The sequence below is a fragment of the Columba livia genome, chromosome 3, assembly GCF_036013475.1.
Source record: "Columba livia isolate bColLiv1 breed racing homer chromosome 3, bColLiv1.pat.W.v2, whole genome shotgun sequence".
Lineage (NCBI taxonomy): Eukaryota > Metazoa > Chordata > Aves > Columbiformes > Columbidae > Columba > Columba livia.
Window position 1 is genome coordinate 56,832,434 of NC_088604.1, and position 24,710 is coordinate 56,857,143.

The following is a 24,710-nucleotide window of genomic DNA, read 5'->3' on the forward strand; positions in this document are numbered from 1 at the left end:
TGAGAGGGTACTGCCCCGTACTTAAAAGATGCCTGAACCACAGATGCTGGGAATGTAAAATCCTATGGCAACAAGGGATACGTCTACATCTGCTCTTCTCTTACTCTCTGCTCCAAATAGCCCAGCCAGAGGCAGGAACATGAGGCTACGGTGCTTTGTTTTTCACTCTGATCCAGATCAGCCACCTTAAAATTCAAGGAATACAGTAAGAAGATGTGTATTAGCACTGAAAAGGCTAGCTTTTGCCTAGTGAGAATATTAATTTAGACTATATCAAGCAGTACAAAACTCATGTCTTGTGAGATAAAAGCAAAATGTGTGCTTTACCTTACGTGTTTCAGATCTTGCTGAAGAACAAATCATAGAACTACAAGAAAGCAACAGTTCACATTAAAAAGACTTGAAGAGGATTATGAGGAGATAGAAACAATCTCCAGTCAAACTAAGCCGACACTGCAATGAAGCAATCGGCTAAAGAGAGTCCATCACACCAAACAGGAGACTAATCTTTGTCAAGAATACAAGGTATTACTTGAAATGATAGTACCACACAAACTTTAAAAAAAAAAACGTATACACATGAAAAGACTTCTAAATGAGAACATTTTGCTCCTCCCTTAGAAAAAACAAACAAAGTGATTGCTACAAAGCATTGTAGCATTTCCTATTTAACATGCCCTTTAATGATTTGGATGATGGGGCAGAGAATACCCTCAGCAAGTTTGCTGATGACACCAAAATGGGAGGAGTGGCTGATAATGATGGAGCATCATGCTGCCACCCAGAGGGACCTAAACAGGCTGGAGAAATAGGTTGAGCAAGGTTCAGCAAGAATAAATGCTAAGTCCTGCACCTGAGTAGGAACAACCCCAAGAACCACCATACACTGGTGGCCACACAGCTGGAAGGCAGCTTGGCAGAAAAAGACCTGGGGGTCCTGGTGGACACCAAGTCAAACAAGAGTCAGAAATGTGCCCCTGTGAAAAAGAAAGCAGAAAGAAAAAAAAAGGCCACCAAAGTATTAGCAGTTTGAGGCAGGTGATCCTTCCACCCAGCACTGGTAAGGCCACACCTGAAGTGCTGGGTCCAGCACTGAACTCTTCAGTACAAGAGAGACATGGACATACTGGAGAGAGTCCAGTGAAGGCACATCCAAAGATGATAAAAGGACTGGAGCACCCCTTCTATGAAATAAGTCTGAGAGACCTGGGACTGGTCAGCCTGGAGAAGAGAAGGCTCACAGGGGTATCACCAATGCGTATAAACACCTGAGAGTGTAAAGAAGACAGAGTCAGGCTCTTTTCAGTGGCACCCAGTGCCAAGATCAGAGGCAATGGGCACAAGCTGAAACACAGAAGGCTCCCTATGAACATCAGGAAATGCTTTTTCACTGTAACCAAGCACTGGCACAGGCTGCCCAAGGAGCTTGGAGTCTCCATCCTTGGAGATATTCAGAAGCCATCTGGACACAGTCCTGGGCAACTGGCCCTAGGGGGTTCTGCTTGAACAGGGGAGTTTGATCAGATGACCTCTGGAGTTTCCTTCCAACCTCAACCACTTTCTGAATCTCTCATTCCAAATATATCCCTGAGCGGCCAAGACTGCTCAATACAGAACACTGGAATTGAGCCTATTCTAAACATTCTGCATTTCAGTTCACTCCTGCAAATCTGAGACTCCTGGGCTTCTTTTAAAAATCCGGTCAAAACTCCTTTCTTCTACTTCTCCAGGAAACGCAACTTTCCTGTGTTTTCTGAAGAAAATGAGTGATGCGCCTGCTAATTACAGAAACAGAGACAAATGTTGCCTTAGCAAAGGAGATGAGCAGAGTCACTCGCACAGAGAGTTGTCTAAGAAGGAAGCAAGGCTGCTACTCCTTCTGGTATGGTACACCTATTAAGATCTCAAGACTCCTATCTGGTTCAATTTATTAATTATGAATATATAGACTTATGATGTATTTTCCTATATTCTTGTTTCATTCTTCTTACGTAAAGGAGGCAGGATTTGACTTTAGGGATACAGGCCCTCTTTACCTACTGTAAGAAACAGGATTGAAAATAGGAAGATTCTTTTGTTAAGCCTGCTTAAAGAGGATAAGATCTTAATAAGGTAGAGAAATTAAAACCAGAGGATGCCACAAAAAGATCAAGTTAATTGGATGTTGGACTCTCTGAAGGATGCTCACACCTAAATATACACCTGAAATATAACTTGTGTTTTATTAGCAAGGTTTAGAAAAACTTCACAAAATCACTGCATTATTTTTTCAACTACTGCAAAGTCATTAAGACATTATCATCTGCTTTTCCTATAGAAATACAACCATGAGAGAATTAGGCTTCAACTAAAGGGAAAACTTAGATTATAAAGTAGTTTTGAAGGTGTGCTGAGGGTCCAAAAGAGTAACAGTATTAATATCTGTGCTCCAGGAACACACCTTATGAACGAAGCATAGCAACCACACGGGTCTACAGACTCACAACTAAAATGTTTGCATACTCCTATAGAAGTCTGGCAATGGTTCAAAGGGGCACTTAGCCAACATAACGATGGAAAGCCCACAGATTTCAATAACTTGGTCTGTGGAATCTCTCTTCCCTGTTTTTCCTCTGCTCTGAAATTCAGTGAATTCAGAGAAACACAAACCCAAAGACCTGGCTCAAGACTCTTCAAAGACAGAGTTTGAAGCCCTATTACATATCAACACTGTCTCCTGGAGACTGAATTTCTGAACAAATTACAAAGTTTCACTAATAACCTGATTTGTCTGGCATTTATGAGTGTTGGTGATAGGATCAAAGGTGCAAAAAGTAAAATCTACCAGTTCGTCAGACAGAGAACTTAATGCTGAAGGACAGAGATACGGGTCATTTTGCAAAATTGGTACAAAAAAAGAGTTAGCTGATTTGCAAGCAGAGAGTCTATATTCAGACTACCTGATGCATTTACTTCTCTCTGCCACCTAGTGCTCTCCTTGGCATATTTTTAAGTCTGCTATTATACTGAACAAATGAACCAGGTAGCAAAATTGAGGACACACATCTGGAGCAAGTCCAGAGTTTTCACTTTTTTCCCCAGACAAAACAAGTACTAGTGAAATTTGGAAAGTGAATTTCGGTCCACAATTTTCTGAAATGAAAATATCTCAGAGTTTTCTTGCAAGAGAAAAAAATAAGGTTCCTGATAGAAGTACTTGCCAGGGGCATACTCCACCTTCACAGTCTTCTGGCATCACCAGGGACCAGTCAAATTGCTGGTTTCCCTATATAAAATCCCTACAGGGATTTCAGACAAAAAATTTCAGAAATATCTCTGTCAGGCTGACTTACATAGTAAGAACTGCTCCTGATGGGAAACTAAGTCCAGTAAGAGAAACAAAGAAGAACAAAACTTGAAGCCAGTGACTTAGAAGAGAGACCACTTGCCATATCAAAACAAACACAGGAAACAAAATAGCCTCTTTCATATTAATAAACTCATACAAACAGGTTCATTTACCAGAACATATGATTTCTGGAAGAATAGCCAGAAGACAGTAGAGGAAAACACAGAAGAAAATTGACTTCCTTTCCTTTCCTTTCCTTTTCCTTTTCCTTCCCACTTACATTTACCAGGGACATGAAGACAATTCCATATTGGAACCATAAATCAAGGTGTAAGCCTCCCCTTACTTTGACCCCACCATGGGAGAGCTGTTTGGCTTAGATGAAGAAATGTTAAAAAGAAAGACTACATTCACCCAATAAAATAATTTAAAAAGTTGTAATTTATGACTCAAATAAAACTTAGAAGCTTATCAGTAGAACCAGACATATGGTAGAGATATTCACAGATTATTAACAAACATTGCAATTGATACCTACATTTTGAGGGTTTTTTCCTTTATTTTTCTTCACCGTCTTTAACACTAACCTACATTTTCTTCCAATTCATCTATGTAAGATCCTCTACATAAAATAAAATGCACCACACTTCCTGCTGATTTTGCAGTACTTAATAGCATAATATTAAGTGTTGTACAATTAGCATGCTAACAAAGTGTAGTTATGTTAAAGGAAAACAAACCAGAGAAAGCACACACACATACAGTGTAATTCATTATCATACCATTTGAGACAGTGGTTTGCTGCCTTTTTTTTTTTTTTGACAATCAGAGCAACAAACTGCTGTTTCAGGAGAATTTAAACAAAAATAAAGACTTATTAGTCATGTGGAACTTTCAGGTACATTGTAGCCAAAGAAAATGATGATTTTATTCATGGTCCCTGCAGGACTGCCCAAGTGTAAGACATTCCACACAGGGACAAACTAAAATTGGATTATTCTACAAAGTTTTGCTAACAAACCACATAAGAATGCAACATCAGCTTTATCTCCTCCTGACAGCCTCTTTCAACATACCGTGTCAAACAGGAAGTTGTTCACAACTGCTGTGATGAAAACTACCTCATTTCTTGATGCACAAGATCACTTTTCTGATAAATATTGCCAACTTCAGACAAATATTCCAGCAGGTTTTTAAGAGCTCTGAACAATGGCACAGTACAAGAACTGATTACAGGGCAAAAGTTCTTTACTGACTGAAGATCAGTATATAAAGTATACACAAGCTGGGGGACAGGTGATGTCCTTGGGCACTTACTTTCTACAATTCCATGTTAAGCAGCAAAGTAAGCAGAAAGCCTGTGAGAGCATAATATTCTCAAAACCAAGTAAGAAACAAGTAAAAACAAAGAAACTGTCAGTGTTGTCATCTTCTCTCTTGTATATCACAGCGACTGTTCCTTCCAGCATCTCCCTCAAGTTTCAGTGCAGACAACCCTGAAGACTTCAAGAAATTACCTTCCCAGAAATGGCCAATTTACTGGCCACCAAGGGAAAATATCAAGAGATGATTAATCAGATAGACCTATTCAGGAGGCTAAGTTAACTAACAGTAATGACAGCAGCAAGCTTCCTGTAAAGGAAGGGGAACGGGAGAACCCCTATCCAAGAATGAAAGCAATGCCATAGAAATCATGTACTAAAATCAATACAGCGCAGCCACTGAGCTGATGATCAGCTCTAAGCAAAGGTGAGACATTAAATCATTGACTGGAACTACTTGTGGTAAAAAGTCATAATTGAATTACAAATCCTATCCTAGTCTGGTTTTTCCTTAAAAAATTAATCAGAGTAATTTAGTTATCCCTTTCAGAGTCTTTAAATGTATACCGTTGCTCCCAGCTAACTACATTGCTAATAAAGTGTAGAACTCCACTGAAAGTAATTCTTCTGTTAAAGCTCAACATGGAATAATGATGTTCCAATGTGATGTGCATTATATAACTCAAAATTTTCATTACCAAGACTAACTTTGGGACTGTGCATCAGAAAGTATTAAGATGCCTCTACACCTATATTATAGTACCACATGTCTGTACAGACATGGAAACTGTAAGGATCTCGGCCATGTACCTAAACACTCAAGTTCTGAGTTACTGTGCAACAAAACTCCTGGTCCTCATCCCTCGCTCTCTGATAACAAAGGCTGTCAATAAGGTTTGGCTTCTACAAACCAAACACCTTATCATTACTCAAAATGATCTGGAAGCAGTACGAAAGTCATGACAAAGTAAATTGTGTTTCATCTTTTTTTTCCCCTTCTCTGGCTGTGAGAACACATAGATCAATACTCTTCAGCATGAGAATTCTGCAGCGAAATTTTCATTTGCTACAAACAGCAACAAAAAGGCCTCAAGCATGTCCTGTCACTTCCAGTTTAGAAGGAAACGCACTAATAAACTCTTCCCCCTGGGTCATCTTTGACAATGGGCAATACTATGCCAGCTCTTATTAAAGGCAATTCGTATCAGTGGCCCAAAAATTTCCTTTAAAATTATCATCTTTTGTATCCATGTAGCAAGATGTCAGCTTTAAAGTGCCACTGAGATATAGGACCTGTCATTATGGTTAATTTTCAGTACAGTTTTAACACCAGGGTAGCTGATCCCTAAGGGTATGCTTTTTTGGCTAACAAGATTTATTTAGTGGTTATCCAGACAAACAAGAAAATATATTACTGTATATTGCTTTTCAAATATAACAGCAAGCAATAAATCCTACTATAAAACATAAATCCTTGTTCTCTACCATGATGTCAAATAGATGAAGATGTTTTCAGAAGAATAATATTTTTCTTTTATGTTTACTTAAAAACAAAAATATATAAATATATAGGTATACATATAAATAAAACATTAAAAAATAAAAAAATAAAATAATTAAAATTCTTGGTCTTCCAATCCAAAAAGCACATAAAAAGTAAAATTAACCTTAAAATACATATAGCTGTTGGATATATAGCTAGATACATAGCCAGATATCAAGTTTACATTTCAAGCCATAAAGATGGTATTCTCTATCAAATGAGCCAAGCTTCTCGGCAGGATAATATGCTGAATTTAAAAAGAGAGTACTATGAAGTTTGATATTGTTACCTGATTTATTGAAAGAGATAATATTTTAAATATCAATTTATTGTTCTATAATACTAGGAAAAATAGAAAACTTCATTTATTGGATGAATACATTGATTTGTCCTGCTTTTTTAACAACAAAACAAAAAGTCTGCTTTCATGCTCTAACAGGACTAATTTCATTTTATTATGATTTCTTGCACTTTGCTACACAAAAGGTACATCCAACAGAATAAAAAAAAACAATCTGTTAACATATTGTCTAAACTCTTGTATGGTCAGCAAAGCCCATTTTTATTGATGTTATATCGAAGGCATAAAACCCAGTTGACCTCAATCAACTGGTCTCCCAGGGAAAAGACCTCTGCCAGCAAATGCTAGATACCAAATATCTCAGAGCATTTCCTACATTGCTTTCATTTCTACAGCCCAAGGACTAACTTGCTCTCCCAGTCCCGTTTCTGGATGCCAGTCAACCAAACAGCCCATCACTGGACCAAGGAGTCAAGAGAGAGCCCATGGTGCATCCAAATCCTGCACTTACCTGGCCAAAACAGCCTCCACACTGGGTAGCAGCATCACGGAGAGATTTTGTACACCACTTATTTTTCCTGGTTAAAAACCACCAAGCCCCATCACAACTAAGAGTGAAACGGGCAGTTTTGCAGGTGACACAATTAGGCAAGGAAAGGCTTAATAACTTATCCCAGGCCAAACAACAAGTGACTTTTGGAAGTGAAAACTGAACTCCTATATTCAAACATATCCTTTACCAGTCAAGATTACATGCTTACAGAATACAAATTGCATAAATTTAAAAAATCACCAACCCAACATTGCCACACACAAGCTCTGTTTGCACCCCAGCAGGCTTCTCAATGAATTGCAGCAACAACAAAAAAAGTATTTCAAGTGGAAAAAGTAAGCTTTTCTTTTCCTTCCTCCTACTTCAAAGGTCAGAAATCATCACAGAACATCTCCATAATGCTTTCAGTCCTTGGGTAGGTGAAAGTTTACAACTATTTTTATATACCTGTCTCCCAGGTAACAGAACAATGTATTATTTGCTGTACTACCGTCTGCTCAAGTCAACAGATTTTAAAAGCAAATGTTAACTAAGTACAGTGGAACCTCTCTTACCTGTAACAGTGTTTAAGAAAAGTTAAACAGTTTTCACTTCAAGTTGAGCAAATAACATCTACAGAAAAGCATACAGGCACGTTACACACATTGCAGGATCAAGGTTTTTACACAGATGCATTCTACGGAAAGCAATTGTAAGAAGTTTTGCAAACCAGTCTTTCATTTTATGACAACTTCAGAGGCTTCACAGGGCTATCTTTGTATGAGCATTTCAGATCAAGGCATTCGTAGGCTAAATAAAAGGTATGAGCAGAAAGCACTGGTATTAAGAGCATTTAATTGGATAAAGTGAAAGCAATAATAACTTTACCTCGAACAATAAGTTGAGCAAAATTCGACACTCCAGAACCTCTCTCTGACTGAGTTACACAGCGGTATAAATCCTGGTCGGTTTTTGTCACCTCTTGCAACTTAAAGGTAGCAGCAAATCTTCTGTGATTGATATTTTTAGTCTGAGCAACTGGAATATCTTCCCCGTTTCTTCTCTGAAAATAAGAGTAACCAAGGCAGAGTTACCTCGTAAGAATACAAAAGACATTTATCATGTTCATCCTAAAAGAATACATAAAAAAAAAAAATGCATTCAGTCTGTGCTGCATTTCCATGGTAGAAGAGCTGAGTGCTGAGGTGCCATCAGAAGACAAGCAGTATTCAGAAGCATTTCAGATTCCAGTTGGGGAGTGAAAAACACCATCAAGCTTTCGTAGTGCCACAAAATATGATCACAACATATTTAACAGCCAGTGCTTTCATAGCAAGAACTATCCTAGGAGAGCCCAGCAGTAGCATCTGTACTCCTAAGACAATTCATTAAACTTAAAATAAATTTATAACAGATAAACTGGGTCTCCTGTAAGAAATATCTAAACAAACCTGGCATTGAGGGATTTCATAGGTTTTCAACAGCTCTTTTTCAGTAACTAGCCAGTGTTTTCTTTTTAATGATACCTTTTATCTGTACAAGTTCAATAACTTCTAAAACCATACCTTTATTATACTAAGCACCACCTATCTACTTAAAGCTAGTTGAAATAAAAAGGTGAGGGAAGAAAGGTGCTAAAAGAGGAATGATGCATATCTCATTTAAAGGGACAAACTTAAAGAGTTCTGAAAAAATCATAGCTACCACAAATCACTGAATAATTGAATCTGTTTGGAGCTGTGGGTCAGTAAGGTAGAAACAGTTTGAGCTCTTTAGTGACCCTTTTTCCCTATTCCCACTCACATTAAATGCTCAATTTTTATTTTAATAAAAAACAGACCCTCCACCAAAAGTTAGCGTTAAAAAAAATCCCAGAAACATGCACCAAGTCAACAGAGGATGTCAGTGCTCTCTCCCATGGATCAGCTGTATGTTTTTTCCCAAGCAGGATACAGTTTCTGAGCACTCAGCTGTGCTCAGTCCCCAGAAAGGCATCGTCATCTTCTTGTAACTGCATCACCTGTTCTGTTCAATACGCAGCAAAACGTGACCCTCATGGACATTTTTAGCTCTAATCAACCCCTGGATTGAGAAACTTCATTGAGGTCTTAAACTCTGAGCTTTCTGTCTAACACAAGCGCTACTGCTGAGCCACAGAATTTAATAACATGAAAGCCTGTGGAAAAGTACAAAGGAGAGCAAAAGGAGATGAATTAATGCTGTATGTGTATATTAGCCAGCCTCCTGTCACAGGCAGAAGTACTTCATAATACTCAAACACTTCATTTGACATCTACCCTTCCTGGTCTTAGCGTGGGTTTGTCATTCTCTAAACAGTTTTGTGGTAGATTAGCCAGTGGTTCGGCATTGCTTCAAACTCACTGAAACAAGAATTCACTTTAACCGTTCATATGTTTAAACAGATGAATTGACTTTCTGCCGTCTTTCTTGCTGCAGTCAAAGCACCCATCCCATGCTTTGCTGACAGCTTTGGGTGAAACCATTCATTTATACCAACCTGGCAGATTTCAGTCCCTGGTGTTGCACTACAAAGACCACACCATCACCTTTATCAACAGCAGGTTTATTGGTACGACTCTTTCTCATTTCACAGAGACACCACTCGAGTTTCAACCTGTCCCAAGCCACTCTCTTTGCCATTACACCAGAAACTGCCACCCATGGTGAAGCTCAGCCTGCAGGGCTGGGCCAGAAAGTACAGAGAGATGCAAAGAGTCAAACCAGATCTCCAAAAGAGGATGGCAGATAAGACATTTCCAAAAGGTACACGCATGTCTTCTCTCTAGAACAGTCCCCCATCCCCTAAGCACTAAAAGCCTGCTTATCACACTGCCTGCTATCTGACAGGGTGTTCACAGGGCAAAAGCAATGGACATTGGGCACTTGGAAAACTGGATCCACCACAGCACAGCTGGGTCACCCTGCACCAGGCACCGGCTCCCCACTCAGCTCTGGGAATATCTGCCTTCTATTGAGAAGAATTAAGGAAGTTTGCCGATGCCTGTAAAGACTGCTGTAAATGAAAGGCCTTATTGAACTTCAGAGTCAATGTAATTATTATATTCCAATATCACACAAATGAGAGGTGATGTTAAAGGCTTTATTTTGGTGCTGCTTAAGCTACAGTAAAATTGTTTGTGGGAAGTGTACCTCCCCCTCTGGTTAGCTGTCTTCTCCTGATACTAAAAGCTAAATCCAAAAGCAGGATTTTCAAGCTACTTTTCCCCTCTCCTCAGTTTCGACCAAAGGCTGGAACTCTCTGGGATGATAACTTAATAAAACTTGAATACGGTGCCTTGAAGTCAGCAAAATAGACAAACCTCATAGTGCTTTCTTCCTCCCAGAGCCCATGCTCTCATTGCCACACCACAGCCAGCAAAGAAAAGTCAAACTCCCATTAAACATAAACTTGCCACATAATTGTTAAAATTACCAAGAAGAACAAATAAACAGAAGGCATATTTCTAATAACTATATGATAGCAGGCTTGACAAGTAACCCAGTCATTCTTTCTCTGCTGAAAACTCTCTGAAATAGAGAGTTTTCTATAATAAAATGGACTCCCTTCAATACATCCAGTGCTTTAAATTTGAATGCCAGGCACTCAGTCTGCAGCAGAGTAGTCCATCCAAGCTTGCTGTGTAAAATAATCTACCCTCCAAAGCTCAGAACTTGCTTACTTAAGCTCATCTGAACACTTCATGTTGAGAAACAAAGTGAATTGGGCGCCTACTTAAAATGAAATAATAACGTACTTTCAGAGCAATTAATCAAAATGAAACAGAATAAGCTTTACACTTCTACTCCAACAACAAAACCTAGAATTTTCTTTTCAATTTACATCAGTGATTTCACACAGAAGCACACACACAGAATCGACTGGGTTGGAAAAGACCTCAGAGATCATCGAGTCCAACTCTTGGTCCAACTCCAGTCCGTTTACTAGATCATGGCACTAAGTGCCATGTCCAATCTCAATTTAAAAACCTCCAGGGACGGCGAGTCCACTACCACCCTGGGCAGGCCATTCCAATGCCTGACCACTCTCTTTGTAAAGAATTTCTTTCTAACATCCAGCCTAAATTTCCCCTGGCAGAGTTCAAGCCCATGCCCCCTTGTCCTATTGCTAACTGCCTGGGAGAAGAGACCAATCCCCACCTGGCTATAACTTCCCTTCAGGTAGTTATAGAGAGTGATGAGGTCACCTCTAAGCCTCCTCTTCTCTAGACTAAACAACCTCAGCTCCCTCAGCCTCTCCCCATAGGTCTTATGTTCAAGTCCCTTCACCAGTTGTGTTGCTCTTCTCTGGACCCGCTCCAGCACTTCAATGTCTTTCCTGAACTGAGGGGCCCGGAACTGAACACAATACTCCAGGTGTGGCCTCACCAATGCAGAGTACAGGGGAAGGATCACTTCCCTTGTCCTGCTGACCACGCTGTTTTTGATACAGGACAGGATACCGTTGGCCTTCTTGGCCACCTGGGCACACTGTTGGCTCATGTTGAGCTTCCTGTCAATTAGTACCCCCAGGTCCCTTTCTGTCTGACTGCTCTCCAGCCACTCTGCGCCCAGCCTGTAGCGCTGCAGGGGGTTCTTGTGACCAAAGTGCAGCACCCGGCATTTGGCCTTATTGAACTTCATCCCATTGGAATCAGCCCATTTTTCCAGTCTATCCAGATCCCTCTGCAGAGCCCTCCTGTCCTCCAGCAGGTCGACACTCCCTCCCAACTTGGTGTCATCAGCAAATTTGCTGATGATGGTCTCAATCCCCTCATCTAAATCGTCAATAAAGATGTTAAACAGGACTGGACCCAACACTGACCCCTGGGGAACACCACCAGTGACTGGCCGCCAGCTGGATGCAGCCCCATTCACCAGCACTCTCTGGGCCCGGCCCTCCAGCCAGTTCTTAACCCAGCATAGAGTACACTTGTCCAAGCCATGGGCTACCAGCTTTTGCTACTACTTTATCTTACAAGGCTTAGAGCAGTTGCTCAAATTTCTCCGTATTACATTTGTTTCTTGGGAATCTAACTTCACAATTTCGTCTTCAAAGTCTACATTCATGTACAGCTTATCCATTAAAATATTTTCCCATCATTAAAAAGACGAACAGTTCAAACAGAAGAGAGTTCTCACTGAAAAATGAATGTTAAAGAAAATACCCTGCATTTATTTCAGTGTGTATCCCTTACACTGGTAAGCCATTAGCCAGTCAGAGTTCAGATGTACTGCCACAATCTCTTAATTAAATTCTTCTTTTTAATGTCAGAGCATTACCACTGATTTTAAAGGAGAGGAAAGAAAGGCAGCAGTGCTCTCTGCTTATTAGAGGGTTCCTGGTACATACTGTTTCAATTTATGTCCTGCTCACACTGAACAGAGCTTGAAAATGCTGCTCAATTAGGTTTTAAAAATTCAATTTAAAATTAATGTGGAGTTATACTAATAGGTAATGGCTGTACCCTCTGCAATCCTTGGTTCCTCCAGTCCCTTGCTGTCTGATTTGATAACCCTGAATTGCTCATTTAGGAGAGGTCACCACCAGGCAGTTCTCCTCCTTTTGTGAAAATAACTCTGGGCTTCACAAAGAACTACGCTCAATAAACAATTGATTAAAGGAAAGGTAAGCATGTGGAAAAACCTCCTTATTTCTGGCATTTAAAATTGCAACATTAAATAAGCCTCTGTGACTTCAAGGTTATTTTTAATTTGATAGGAACATGATTTTTTTTTCAGACAATTAAATAAGATCATCTATATTTTAAACAAAGTCAACAGTAAAGTCTATGCAGCTTTAAAAAGCAATCATAGGCATATTAACAATTAGCCTTACGTTCTTTTTGTGTCTCATGAAAGAAATCAAGCATTTAATAAACATGAAATGAAACGTTAGTGGATCTTCTAGAACCTAAATGGAACCAGAAGCATGTAAACCTCAACATCTTATTTAGTTGGCAGAATTTAGGTGCATTTCTAATTTTCTAATAAAAAATTAAAACTTATTTCATTTTTCTCTCAGCTTTTTAGGTTGAAAAGTGGTAAGTTTTGCTTTTTTATTTGAAGAGCAATAAGATACCACAACTTTCTGTGGTGATGTTCCCTCTAATTTTTCCTGATCTCCTTTTTTTTCTTTTTCATACCACTGATTTTTATCAGCCTGGACAGCTCAACCTTACACATCCTCATCCCTTTCTTAGCGTAAACACCTTAAAATAAGTCGGCTCCACTGCTGATAATTACAGTCAACTCTGGTTGCCTTCTCAGGCTCTCGGCTGGACACTGGGATGCCTCCGGAGATCAAAAGACATCAACACTTCAGCTGCAGTGACACACGCATTACTCTGGCAGCAGCGCCCACTTCGGCTGCCCTCACTTGCTCCCCCCTCACCTCTGCTCACACAAAATACTGACCTGAAATTAAAAAACAAAAAAAGAAACAACACACCTTCCTGGAAAACATCCTCCCTCGGCCATATATTCTCATCAACAAAGGGGTTATTAATAGCTCATGGTCAGATTCACTGTGCGGCTGCAGGGAGCAGAGGGCAGGGAGGGATCAGTGCAGGGAGCACGGTGCAAACCCAGAGTTTGTCTGATCAACTCGGACCAACTGAGCAACTCGACAGCAGCAGGGCTGGGAGGACGCCCCCAGCAGACTGGGAAATTACACTTCTGCTGCCCCAAGGACCAGGGAATTTGTATATAACGTGCTCCAAATTTTTTGAGGTTTTACTCATTATGTAAAGGGAGAAATGTCATTTTTTGCAAGAGGGAAAAGGGTTGAATATGGAGAGTTTGAATGCCAGCAATAATGCGTGACCTCTGCCAAAGATGTTTTCAAAAAAATAAAACAACATGAGGGTAATACACAACACAAATAACCATACTTTTCAATTTTACTTACATACAGCTTTCTGGCACTCTTTGGCACATACAGCATATGCTTTTACAGCATGTAGGACACAACTTACAGAGAAAAAACTATTTTTTCTATTTTTTTTTTTTCCACAAATGTCTCAATATATACTTGGGACTTTAGAACTTATTAAACATTCTAGAAACACAATAAAGCAAGACAAGAAATGATAAATAAATGATAAAGAAATTTTTTCCCTGTCTACAAAAGAGCAAATGACAGAAGGAGTGTAATTTCTTTTCTAGTCAATTTTATTTCCAAATACATGATTTAAGCCTAGGAAATATTTTTTTTAAGCAAAACAAGAATTGCAACTGTAGCTTAAATAATGTGCCCAAATAGTCTTATTTTCTTAGTATACAAGAAGGTGAATTTCTTTTGTTTGTTTGATTTTTAAGCGAAAGCATGGAGTTAAACATTTTTTAATAGAAAATTAACATAAATTGCTTTAACTTGCTAGTCTCCCTACATCCACGGCAAACTAGACTAACATCCTACTTTCCAATGAGCTAGACATTCATTTATTAGCAGGAAAAGAAACACAGCTTTTCCCGTGCAAACATATACTGAAGATCTTGAATAAATGTGACAAGCCAAGTTTTATCCTGCATACTGCACTGCAGTACAGAAAAAACCATGATTACGTTAAATGTCTTGGTTACATGCACTGCTGTTACTCAAACTTGTCCACTTTGAAGTAGCTCAATTTCTCTCACGCTGCACTGAACCTCCTACTGAAGAAAGCAAACATTCTCATGAAATAATCTAATTGAGAGCCATCTGGCCCTTCAGAGGTGGAAATCCTAATTTATTTTATTATAATAAAATCCACCAGAGGCAAAATAGCAAAATTCATACTACAGTGTCCCCGGCCATTCTAATACACAAATAAAAATGATGCTTGCTTTTTCTGGATATTTTAAAGCCTATTATTTTCAACATAATCTAACACATGCCATAAAAATCTATATAAAAAAAAAATAAAGAAGCTTCTCTCTAGATAGCTATAGTTCTTGAATGTAGTGTTGAATTTTTAAAAAAAAACAAAAAACAATAATTCACAGAAATACAAATTCTGGACACAGTGATTAAACATCTATATCACCTTGAGCAGTGCACGCTGAACTACAGTATTAAACCTGCAGCTCAAAACAATAAAACTGATTAGTTAGGAGAAAATCATGAAGGAAAAAATTTGCAAAAACAAAACCCTTACGACTAACACCAGATAAGACAGTTCCTCAAACACTTCTCAGCAGATGATTTTACCTTTTTTAAAAGCAGCCAAGTATACCAGCTGCTCTTGTTCTGTAATTCATTAAGTCCTGCAGCTACTTGAGAAAACCAGGGCTGAGGTATCAGGTTACATAGCGCACATCACACCCCTGAGGAGACAACCCCAACACACACCTTAACTGACAAGACCTACAGGACTCAACAGGCAAGGAATTTATAACAGTATATGTCTTTATAAACATTGTCTCAGCTTCAGGTGTCTGATTTATATGGGTTTCAGCCACTGGCTGGCTGAGGAAATACTGCTGAGGCTGAACAGAATGACCCAACTCCCACCACAGCTGGTCTAGCTGTGAGCTACAAAAAGGCAGAAGGACAAGGCGGTGGCCGGTGTCAGAGGGGGTCAGTGAGCTGCCCACGGCACCTGGCATGGGGTGCAGCACAGCCCCCACCGCCTGATGTTCCAGCCACCACGAGAGGAGCAGCGTCCCTGGGGAACATCTACAGGGATGACAACCCCAAAGGCTGCTGTATAAACTAAATGACTGGTAGCTACGCAGGCTGGGGGACTTAGTTAACTGGGACAGAATTAAATTAGAACCAGGAGGATTACAGCATTTCATGTTGCTGAAACCTAAGATGACCGGGCATCTAGGGAGAACTGCCATATTTATGCAAGAAGGTGATAAATTGGGGAGGGAGAGAGGGAGAATGGTTCATTCAGGGTTAAATGACATAGATAGCAGCAAAGGTGAATGCAAAGTGAAAAGACGGGGGAAAAAAATCCTTTGTGAAACAAACAAGTTAGAAGGAGAATATCAAATATGAAGTTATTAATACTGTATTTTTCATTGGTGAATACTCTTTATAACCATGTCTGAGTCAGCACTGTTTGATACAGAATAAACTACAAGTCAAGACATTTAAAAGTAGCTTGATATATCCCTTCATGACAGCTTCTCACACACCTTTGAAAAAAGCATTTGGAAAACCAGAATGTCTCCCACAGAACATAAATATAATGAGGTAAAAGTGCAGAAAAAACCGCTGCAAAATATGAGCCCTGTCCTCTTTGCTTCCCTATTCCATTGATCACTTTAAAAAATATCTTATCTATACGTAAAAGCAACTAATTATTAGAAAAACGAGGGAAGTGAAGTTTCTGTGCAAGCTTTAAGTGCTTGGCCACTGCCAGCAATCATGTTACAGGTAAGAAGATGTAGACTTGAGTGGCATTTTACTGTCTGAGAAAAAAAGGTTTTGTATCAACAGACAGTAATGTTTACCATTACAAATTAGCACCCGTTTTGGACTGATGATACTGATGATCCAAAATTTCTGCCATCTCCCTGGAGGCTCTTCAGAGGTTCACCCACCCAGGAAGGAGAGCAAATCCAGAGGGACCAGTCCCCTCTCCTCCCACAGCACTTCACACAACATCATGGCTTCGACTTCTTCTTAGCCCAAGCAGGCCTGACTGACCTCAGTTCAAAAGCAAAGAGTATCAAACTCAAAAGTTAACTAGCAGCAAAAAGGGGACCAAAAATTGCTGTCACAGTTCCCCAGCTGCGACCCTTTGGGTACTAACGAGGTATCTCCTCTGAGTTTCCTTTAGGCCCCACGAAAGAAAAAGCAAAGCAACACAGGTTCTCTAACATTCAGAGTGTGCTCACTTCCCCTTAACTTTCAAGGGTCATAGAATTTGTGCAAGTGAACAAAAGCGATTCTTCAAATGGTTTGAAAATGGTGAACAGTCACGGGTGCACTGTAACAGTCGATGTTTCATCATCAAACTAACGAAACAGTACCTTAAACAGTTAAATAACTGTATGAAAATGCAATGGGATATCAAAATGCAAAGTTATATTAGAAAACTGTGGAAGAAGTAAACCCATGCAAACTACATGAAACGAAGTTAAATTGCTTATGACCCTCCTATCATAGATACACTTCTTTTGAGACCGTGAGCAAGCGCCCCAGCACCTAAATGGTTTAACCCTGAAGGCCCACAACCTGTTTTCAAACCCTCCTGTTGAATACTGATCCATGCCTTCACCTTCTGGATATAGTGGGAAGAGAGGAATTACATGGCACAACCACCTTTCTTTAAGAGAAAATAATGTCCTTTCAAAACACAAAACATAATGTCAACGTTGTGTCCCTCAATCCCTGCTAGAGGCACAAGTTCTCATATACATTCTGCAGTCTAAATTCCTGACATACTGTATCGGTCCTGCACAATGATGTGCCCAAATGCATCATTACAGGATACCATCTGCATGTGTCCAGTCCAAAGACTTGTTAGAGTGCATGTATATGCAGCATCTAGCAAGAAAACCAAATGTTAAATATCAAATCACATTCTGGGGCAACCACCAAAACCCAAAATGCTGCTAAACAGGGCATTAGGGTTATGGCAGTTTCCTTAAGCAAGGGAGTGGGATACAGCCGGTTGTTTGAGCATGAACAGACAACCATGCAGATGCTCGTTCATCCTCCGGTAACAGTTGGTACCGCTGGGAGGTCAGCCCCACTCCATTGTTTTTACAGCAATTTGCATTTTATTTTCCACAATGCTTTTTAATTTCACTTTTTCAATTATTACTCTCAGGCAATTGCTTTAATTATCAGTTATTCCACAAGGAACGACATTTTCCTCTGGCGGAGAAGGGGGCTGCATCAGAGCACATTAGCACTGAGGAGCCTCTCCACAGGCGAGAGCGGGGCTGTCGTGCCAGCCTTGGCAGCCCAAGCGGAGCGCTGTGTTAGCCAGCACCCACGGCTATTGCTGACAGATCGGCCCCCTCGCCATTGCGCTCCAATGGCAATCTGCACAGGATTACCAGGCGCATATTAAACTTTTAAACACAGGCAGTACCTCCTTTGTATTTCAGATTCGCCAAAGCAAATGGTATCACCACGGACCGTGGCAAAACACATCCAACTGCAAAGCTAGAACAAGCCGCTTTCCCTAATCCAATGCTATGTTAATGCAAAGCTCAGCAATGATGGATGGACTCATTAGTACTGCAGTTATCTCCATGTGAACCAGGTGCCAAGACATATGGTTTAACAGATGTTCTAGCAAAAAGCTCTATTCTCTGCACTGTGTGAGTGTCCAGTTAAACCGGACATCGATAAGACACTGAAAATCGTATTGGGCTTCTGGGAGCCACAATTGTTCCCAGCTTGGGAAGCTGTTAAACACAGCCCGATTATGCAAAAAACCCTATTGCCCTGATATCCCAATTAGATTCACAGAACAAATGCTGGGCAATACGTACACTGCTCTTCCGAGTCTTTGTGTACCCAAATGTTACTTATTCTGTTCAGCCAATTCTGTTTATCCACTGTCTTAGTAAAGAAACGAAGCTTAAAGCCTTGGAAGCTTCCTCCACACAGAAATATCCAAATCAAATGGGCAAACAGCCCGCCTCTGCCCCCCCCCGGCCCCCCCCGCAGTCCTACCCCATGCAGCCTCTGCATCTTCATGTTTAGAATGCTGTGTATGCACTATTCTTTTGAATATTTGGTACTTAACACGTACCCATCCCAAGCACAGGATTAACATGTAGAAGTGACTCTTGTTTACAAGGTTGTTTATTGACATAACTCCACTGGAATGCATGGCATTTCACAGGGGTGGTAGAAAAAGCATAAAGAGGTGGCCCTATATATACACTAATGTAGCAAATCAATGTGAACAAAGCAACAAGGTGCATCAAAGGTTAATAAATGAAAGAATCCTTAAGTGCCTTTTCAAAGAAAGACAATTCATAGGCTTTAGAAAAAAGAAAATCAGCTGAAGTGAGCAGCAACTGATCAGTTATGATGTCTACACATTCCATGTATAATCTTTTAAGATTATACACACACACACTTATGAACACTTTCTCTGTGAAATAATTTTTTCTGCTAATTTCTGAAGCTTATAAAACAGAGCATACCAAAGCATAATAGGTAGAAAAGCCAGGTTACTGCCTTTGGGTCTGGGGACTCCTATCACACAACCCAACTCCTTCATTTTGTACAGTGGCATCAAACTACCGCTGTTGGTCTGTGACATATTATGGTGAAAATTTTAAGAGGAGGGAGGAAAATGCTGAGGGGAAAAAAAAAAACAACAACCCACAGCATTATATTCAGAAGGGAATGGTGAGCAAAAAGGACAATACACACCAAGACTGAATGTATTTCAGAAACAACATCAATGCTCACTTCAAACAAAACATTAGGACTGAAACTCTTTCAGAATTTGCTGTTTGGCAAAGAGAATCCTTCAGCTCACAACTGTAACAGATTCAACAGTAGATTAGGTTGAGAAGGTGAAGAATAAAAGTATTTGAGAGCTGCATTTCTGTTCCACTCCCACATCTACTATTGACAGTCACAAAAGGTGTGTTTTGGATCATCTTGTTCAGCCAGTTAAATCTCTTTATCTGTGCAAATATTTGCTTCATATTAACGCAGCTGCAACTTTTGAAGACTTTTGTTATCTTTACTGCTTATCTTACAATGCCAGATCTCTGACTGTCCCAGACCTTGGTCCAGTGGGGCTACAAAATACAGAGGTGGGAGGGAAGGGGTATGAAAGAGGACAAAAGACCAGATACAATCTAAACACAATCAAACAGGAGCAGAATCTGCAGCCATGAAAGTCAGGAGTTCAGTTCAATGTTAATTCTTATTTATCTGAAATGTTTACAGATGTACATTTACAGAAAATTGAGTTGATTAAAAGGCTGTCATTACAGCCATAAACACAGAGCGTACTGAAATGCTGTCCCTCTTTTTATCGATTTTTATTTTCAGACACACAAAGGTATGGCCACTTAATTATATACATGCTGCGAAAAACATAAACATGGAAACGTGAGCACACATAGATTATCTAATATATAACCAGGGGTTTTTTCAAAACAATAACCAAAAAAAGTTTACATAGGACACTATATGAGACACGCTACTAAGATCCACTTTTAGTTCGGTTCAGGTTTGGTTCTTTCCCTCTTCCCCGCATCTACCCAAACATCCCCATATTTTTCCACTTGCTGGAACTATTTATATAGGTAATTGAGACATGAATGAAGCTAAAAAAGAAAACAAAATAAAATAAATAAATTTTAAAACAAACAAACAAACAGTCCTCCCCACCCACAACAATAACAAAAATCCAATTTCTGCCAAAATCTTTTTCAGCCAGATCACTCTTCTGAACTGACGTACTGGCGAGCTCCAAAAGTCCCAGTGTCAGCACAGAGGGATGAGGAGGATGAGGCTGAGACTGCAGCAGCTGGGACGGAGCCTGGTAGGAGCGGCTGGGGGACTGCGCCCAGGGACAGCACAGCTCCCAACACAGAGCAGGGCGGCTGCTGGTTGTATTTTCTCCTGTTGCTGAATTTGCTTTAGCCCCAGAGCACTGACAGAGTTTGTAATGAAATCTGTGCCTGCACATCTCTATTACTTCAATGCAAGCAAATCAGATCTGAGAGCATTTCAGATATAAAAAAGCGTCCCAGACTGCACCTTGGATCTTTCCTTATCAAAGAATGTATTTTAATAGCAAATTGTTTGATGCTTTTTTCCCACCCCCCCAAGGAAATATCTTTTCTCTTTCAATAAGGACATAACCAAAAGCTATTTTCTCTAACACAGTGTACTTGGAAAGAGTCTTCTTCCCCAACTCCCCTCATTTTCATTGTTCATTTTTGCACTTCTTTGGTTTTTTTGTTCCAATAGCCTTTCTTGTTATGAGAAAAATACATACTTGGAATGTTTCAGCTCAGGGCTCTCAAAAACAATTACTTAGGCATTTGATTTGATCTTCTGGTTCTTCCTTTCTGGGTATTGGGGCTTTATGAATCTCCAGTTTGGTCAAAGGTTAAAGTGAACCTTTTCCAAGTCACACTCCAGAGCCTCATGAAGCCCATACATATCCACCCCAGGTTTTAAGGAAAATGAGTTAACACTGCACACAACAGCAGTAACTTGCCATGTTATCTAAGGAAGGATATTCAAAGAAGGAAAGTTGCTGATTGATGGTCATGTTGGGCAAGTAGGATGGAGGGGCAGAATGATGAGGAAGAAAAAAACGGGTCACCTTTAAATTGGTGAACATTTGGCACTGTTTAAGGGGAAACAAAAACGAGAACAGATGTTCAAGAACATAATTTCAGCAGCAAGTTACCTTCAAGAGTATCAAAGCATTTCCTCCCTCCTTACCTTTTGCACTGTGAGAAATTAACACATTTGTAATCCAACAAACAACAAAAAACCCCACAAACTAACAAAAACAAACAAACAAAAAAACAAGCAAACAAACAAAAAAAAACACACTCCCACCAACAACCACCCAAGAAGTATATGGAGGGAAAATGTATGTTTTTCTGTGTTGTTCTTGTTGCTAATAGGGTTTCTCAGGAGAGTGAAGGTTAGCGAGGATAATCTGTCAGAGCTATGTGACTCCAAGGAGTGAGCAATGGGGAAGATTTCCAGCTGACTGTCTCTATTGGGCCTCTCTGACCCAGGATCTACTGACCGTGATGCTTCATGGCTTTGCTGGTATGTGCCTATTGTTATAGCTCTGCCTTTGACAGAGCAACACCCAGCTTTATTTCATTTTGTGTGCTTTGTATGCTCTGTTTGGCAAGTCTCTGAAATCCAACTCCTCTTCCTCAATGAATGCATTATATGCTTGCTCAATTTAAACAAGTTCCTACTTGAAGACATGGAGCACAAATCATTCCTGCTGCTATGATACATTTTCACTAAATGCAATGCAGTTAACTGCTAGATTTGTGTTCCTTTTTTAATGTTGCCGTGTATTTGTCCAGTGATAAATTTTGCGTATCGGGTATATTCTAATCTCATTCTATCTATTAAAAAACATCTCTTCAAAATTTTAAATTCATCACATGCCTATATGCAAGTATTACTCAGGGTTTGTCAGCTCCACTCTCTTTTAAAAGAAAAATCAAACAGATTGAAGTAACCAATTATAGTTCATTTCCAAGTACAATGCTTGCGAAAAATAGATATTTTGAAGTTCTAACTATCATTAATTTCAAAGTACGTTTCCCAAAAAGTATATACTTTACAGTTCTGAAACTGTACAGAAATACGCATTTAAAAAAAAAATGTAAAGAGCATATTTAGAAACTATTCTAAAGGAGTGTTGATGCTTAAGGTTTATGAATAAACTAAAACGTACACATAAAGGCACACAAACAACTAAATTGATTTTTTTAAATCCTTTTTAAGTGGCAAAATTTAATTTTTTAAGGAGCAACTGTTAAACTGTTGTCCTTTTACTTTACTGGTGGTCTTAACTGTAAGTCACCCCCATCCCCACACCACAAAAAATGGTTGTTTTGGGAAATGGTGGTGTTCATTTCTTCTTTTTTCTTTTTTTTTTTTTTTTTTTTTTTTTTTTTTTAGTGAGAAGGGTTATTTTCTGTTTTTTAGTAATCTCCTAGATTCTAACATAAATACTACTCACTATTATTACACAGATAAATTTGAAGTCCCTCCTATTATGGAGACAGAGAAAAAGGACACGCACCAGTCATTTTATGTTTTCCCATTAAATATGCTGCTGAGTAAAACTGTTATGCACACAGAAGTACAGCCACAACCCTCCAGCCACCTGCTTGGACAAAGAATTAGTTGTAATTTATGTGATAAAATAATCCTCAAAATTTGTGATAGTTGTGTTACACCTGTGTTTTACTAGATCCCAAATGCCAATTGTCTATATTTAATGATAATAAATTCTGATACAGAGGAACTGATTTACAAGGAGAGAAGGGTCACAATGCCTTCAAGACCGGTACTCCACTGTACACACCAGTTTTTCTAATTTTTAATCCAAGCTTTTTGACATTACAAAATTGATTCCAAGTTTTTCCATTTAACAGAGATAAAAATGTATTTAAACTAAATATTTCACATGCAGAAGAAAAAGAGGCTTAGGAATTTGAATATTTCACCTCCAGAAAGCAGCTTGTCCTCTAGCCAAATAGACTTGCATGAGTTGGCCTTACCTGGAGCCATAACTTGTTATTCACTGCATCTCTCCCCGTAGCAATGCATTGAAATGTAGCATTCTGCCCTGCATTGACCTCTACATCCCCCAGCCTCAAGAAATGTGGAGATTTATCTGCAGAGGGGGAAAACAAAAATTACAAATAACGCTTATCGCTAAAAAAGGTGCCAGCAACACTGTCTCCCTGAAGATGCATATTATAACAACCTTTGGCTAAAAATACAGAAACAGAAGAGAGAAAATGATTTGTTTCATCCCTGTTCAAGAAGAAAGAGTGCTTTCAGTCCCTTCTCTTCTCCCCTGGTGATTCTAGTAACTTTATGTTATACATGAGTTATAATAAAGTCTTTTAAAAATCAAAGCCAAGAGAAGGAGATCAAATGCCAAAATGTCGGCAGCACTTCACAGAAATTATCCCAAAGACTTTCGATTGTATGAAATCCATCATACTGAGAAAAACTCAATTAGCAGGATACTGCTTAGGCACAAATAGAAAGATACTATTCAGATTATTTGCAATGTAACTTGGAGCTCCATTGTTTTAGTAAATGAAATCATTTGCATCATTTAAGACAGTATTTCAGGACTGACAAATCTATTTCCTATGCTGACAAAGCCCCTAGGAAAGCTCAGTGGCACAACCATCTGAAGGATTTGTTAGATGTAAGAAAGCAGACAGATGCATTTGAGGAATGGGTACATTACACAGCTCTTGCCAACCCCCTTCTCAAAAACTACTAAGAGAAACAGTAGCTGAACTGTTATTTCCTTGTGCTTACTAAAAAAAAAAAAAAAAAAAAAAAAAAAAGGGAAAAAAACAGCAAATTGGAACATACAGGGTTTAAACATCAATTACAGAAACGAGCTTATCTGAATACTGTATCATACTGATAATCTGATGTCATGGCTGTACCCAAGCGCCTTTTGTTTTGGCACTTAAAAAAACACCCCACTGACTTCTGATAGCTGGGCTGGCTAAAGTATAAAGAGGAAATTCACTCAAAAACTCTATAAGCTTGGTAGCCCCTGAGAGCTACAGTCCTAACAGAAGAAAACAAAATGTGATGTTGCCACTGCAACCTTACTATTTGGCATCATTTTGCAAATTTGGGGGAGGGGGTTGTTATATCTTGATCATTTCAGAATGCAATTAAATTATTAGCCATGAGGTAGAATATAATGAAATTACATTTTAGAGAGGGGGTGTCTTGGGGGAAGATCAGAAGATTTGAACAGAACGCACAGTAATAATTTCTTTCTCGCAACTTGATATTTGTAGAATATTAGTATTAGCACGACTTCGGCTTGTATGTGTGTTATTCTTCCCCAGGATATAGCAGGGAAAGGCAAACATAAATACCTGAAGTCTGTCCACAAAAACAACATACAACAATCTTTCAACAGATCAACTGCCAGAAGCCTTTTTTTTTTGCTTTTTAAACCTGATGTGTCTGCTTAAAAGAA

At 39.3% G+C, this 24,710-nt stretch overlaps 1 protein-coding gene across 15 annotated transcripts in view; it reads right to left on the reverse strand.

The window, feature by feature from the left end:
* PTPRK (protein tyrosine phosphatase receptor type K) overlaps positions 1 to 24,710 on the reverse strand; it is a 407,715-nt gene that overhangs the window by 200,231 nt on the left and 182,774 nt on the right. For all 15 annotated transcript variants that reach the window (XM_065056898.1, XM_065056897.1, XM_065056904.1 and 12 more), the window contains exons 5-6: positions 23,245 to 23,360; positions 7,915 to 8,089 (exon numbers count right to left, since the gene is read on the reverse strand). In XM_065056898.1, the coding sequence (XP_064912970.1) occupies positions 7,915 to 8,089; positions 23,245 to 23,360 (291 nt within the window). The remainder of the gene's footprint in view (positions 1 to 7,914; positions 8,090 to 23,244; positions 23,361 to 24,710) is intronic.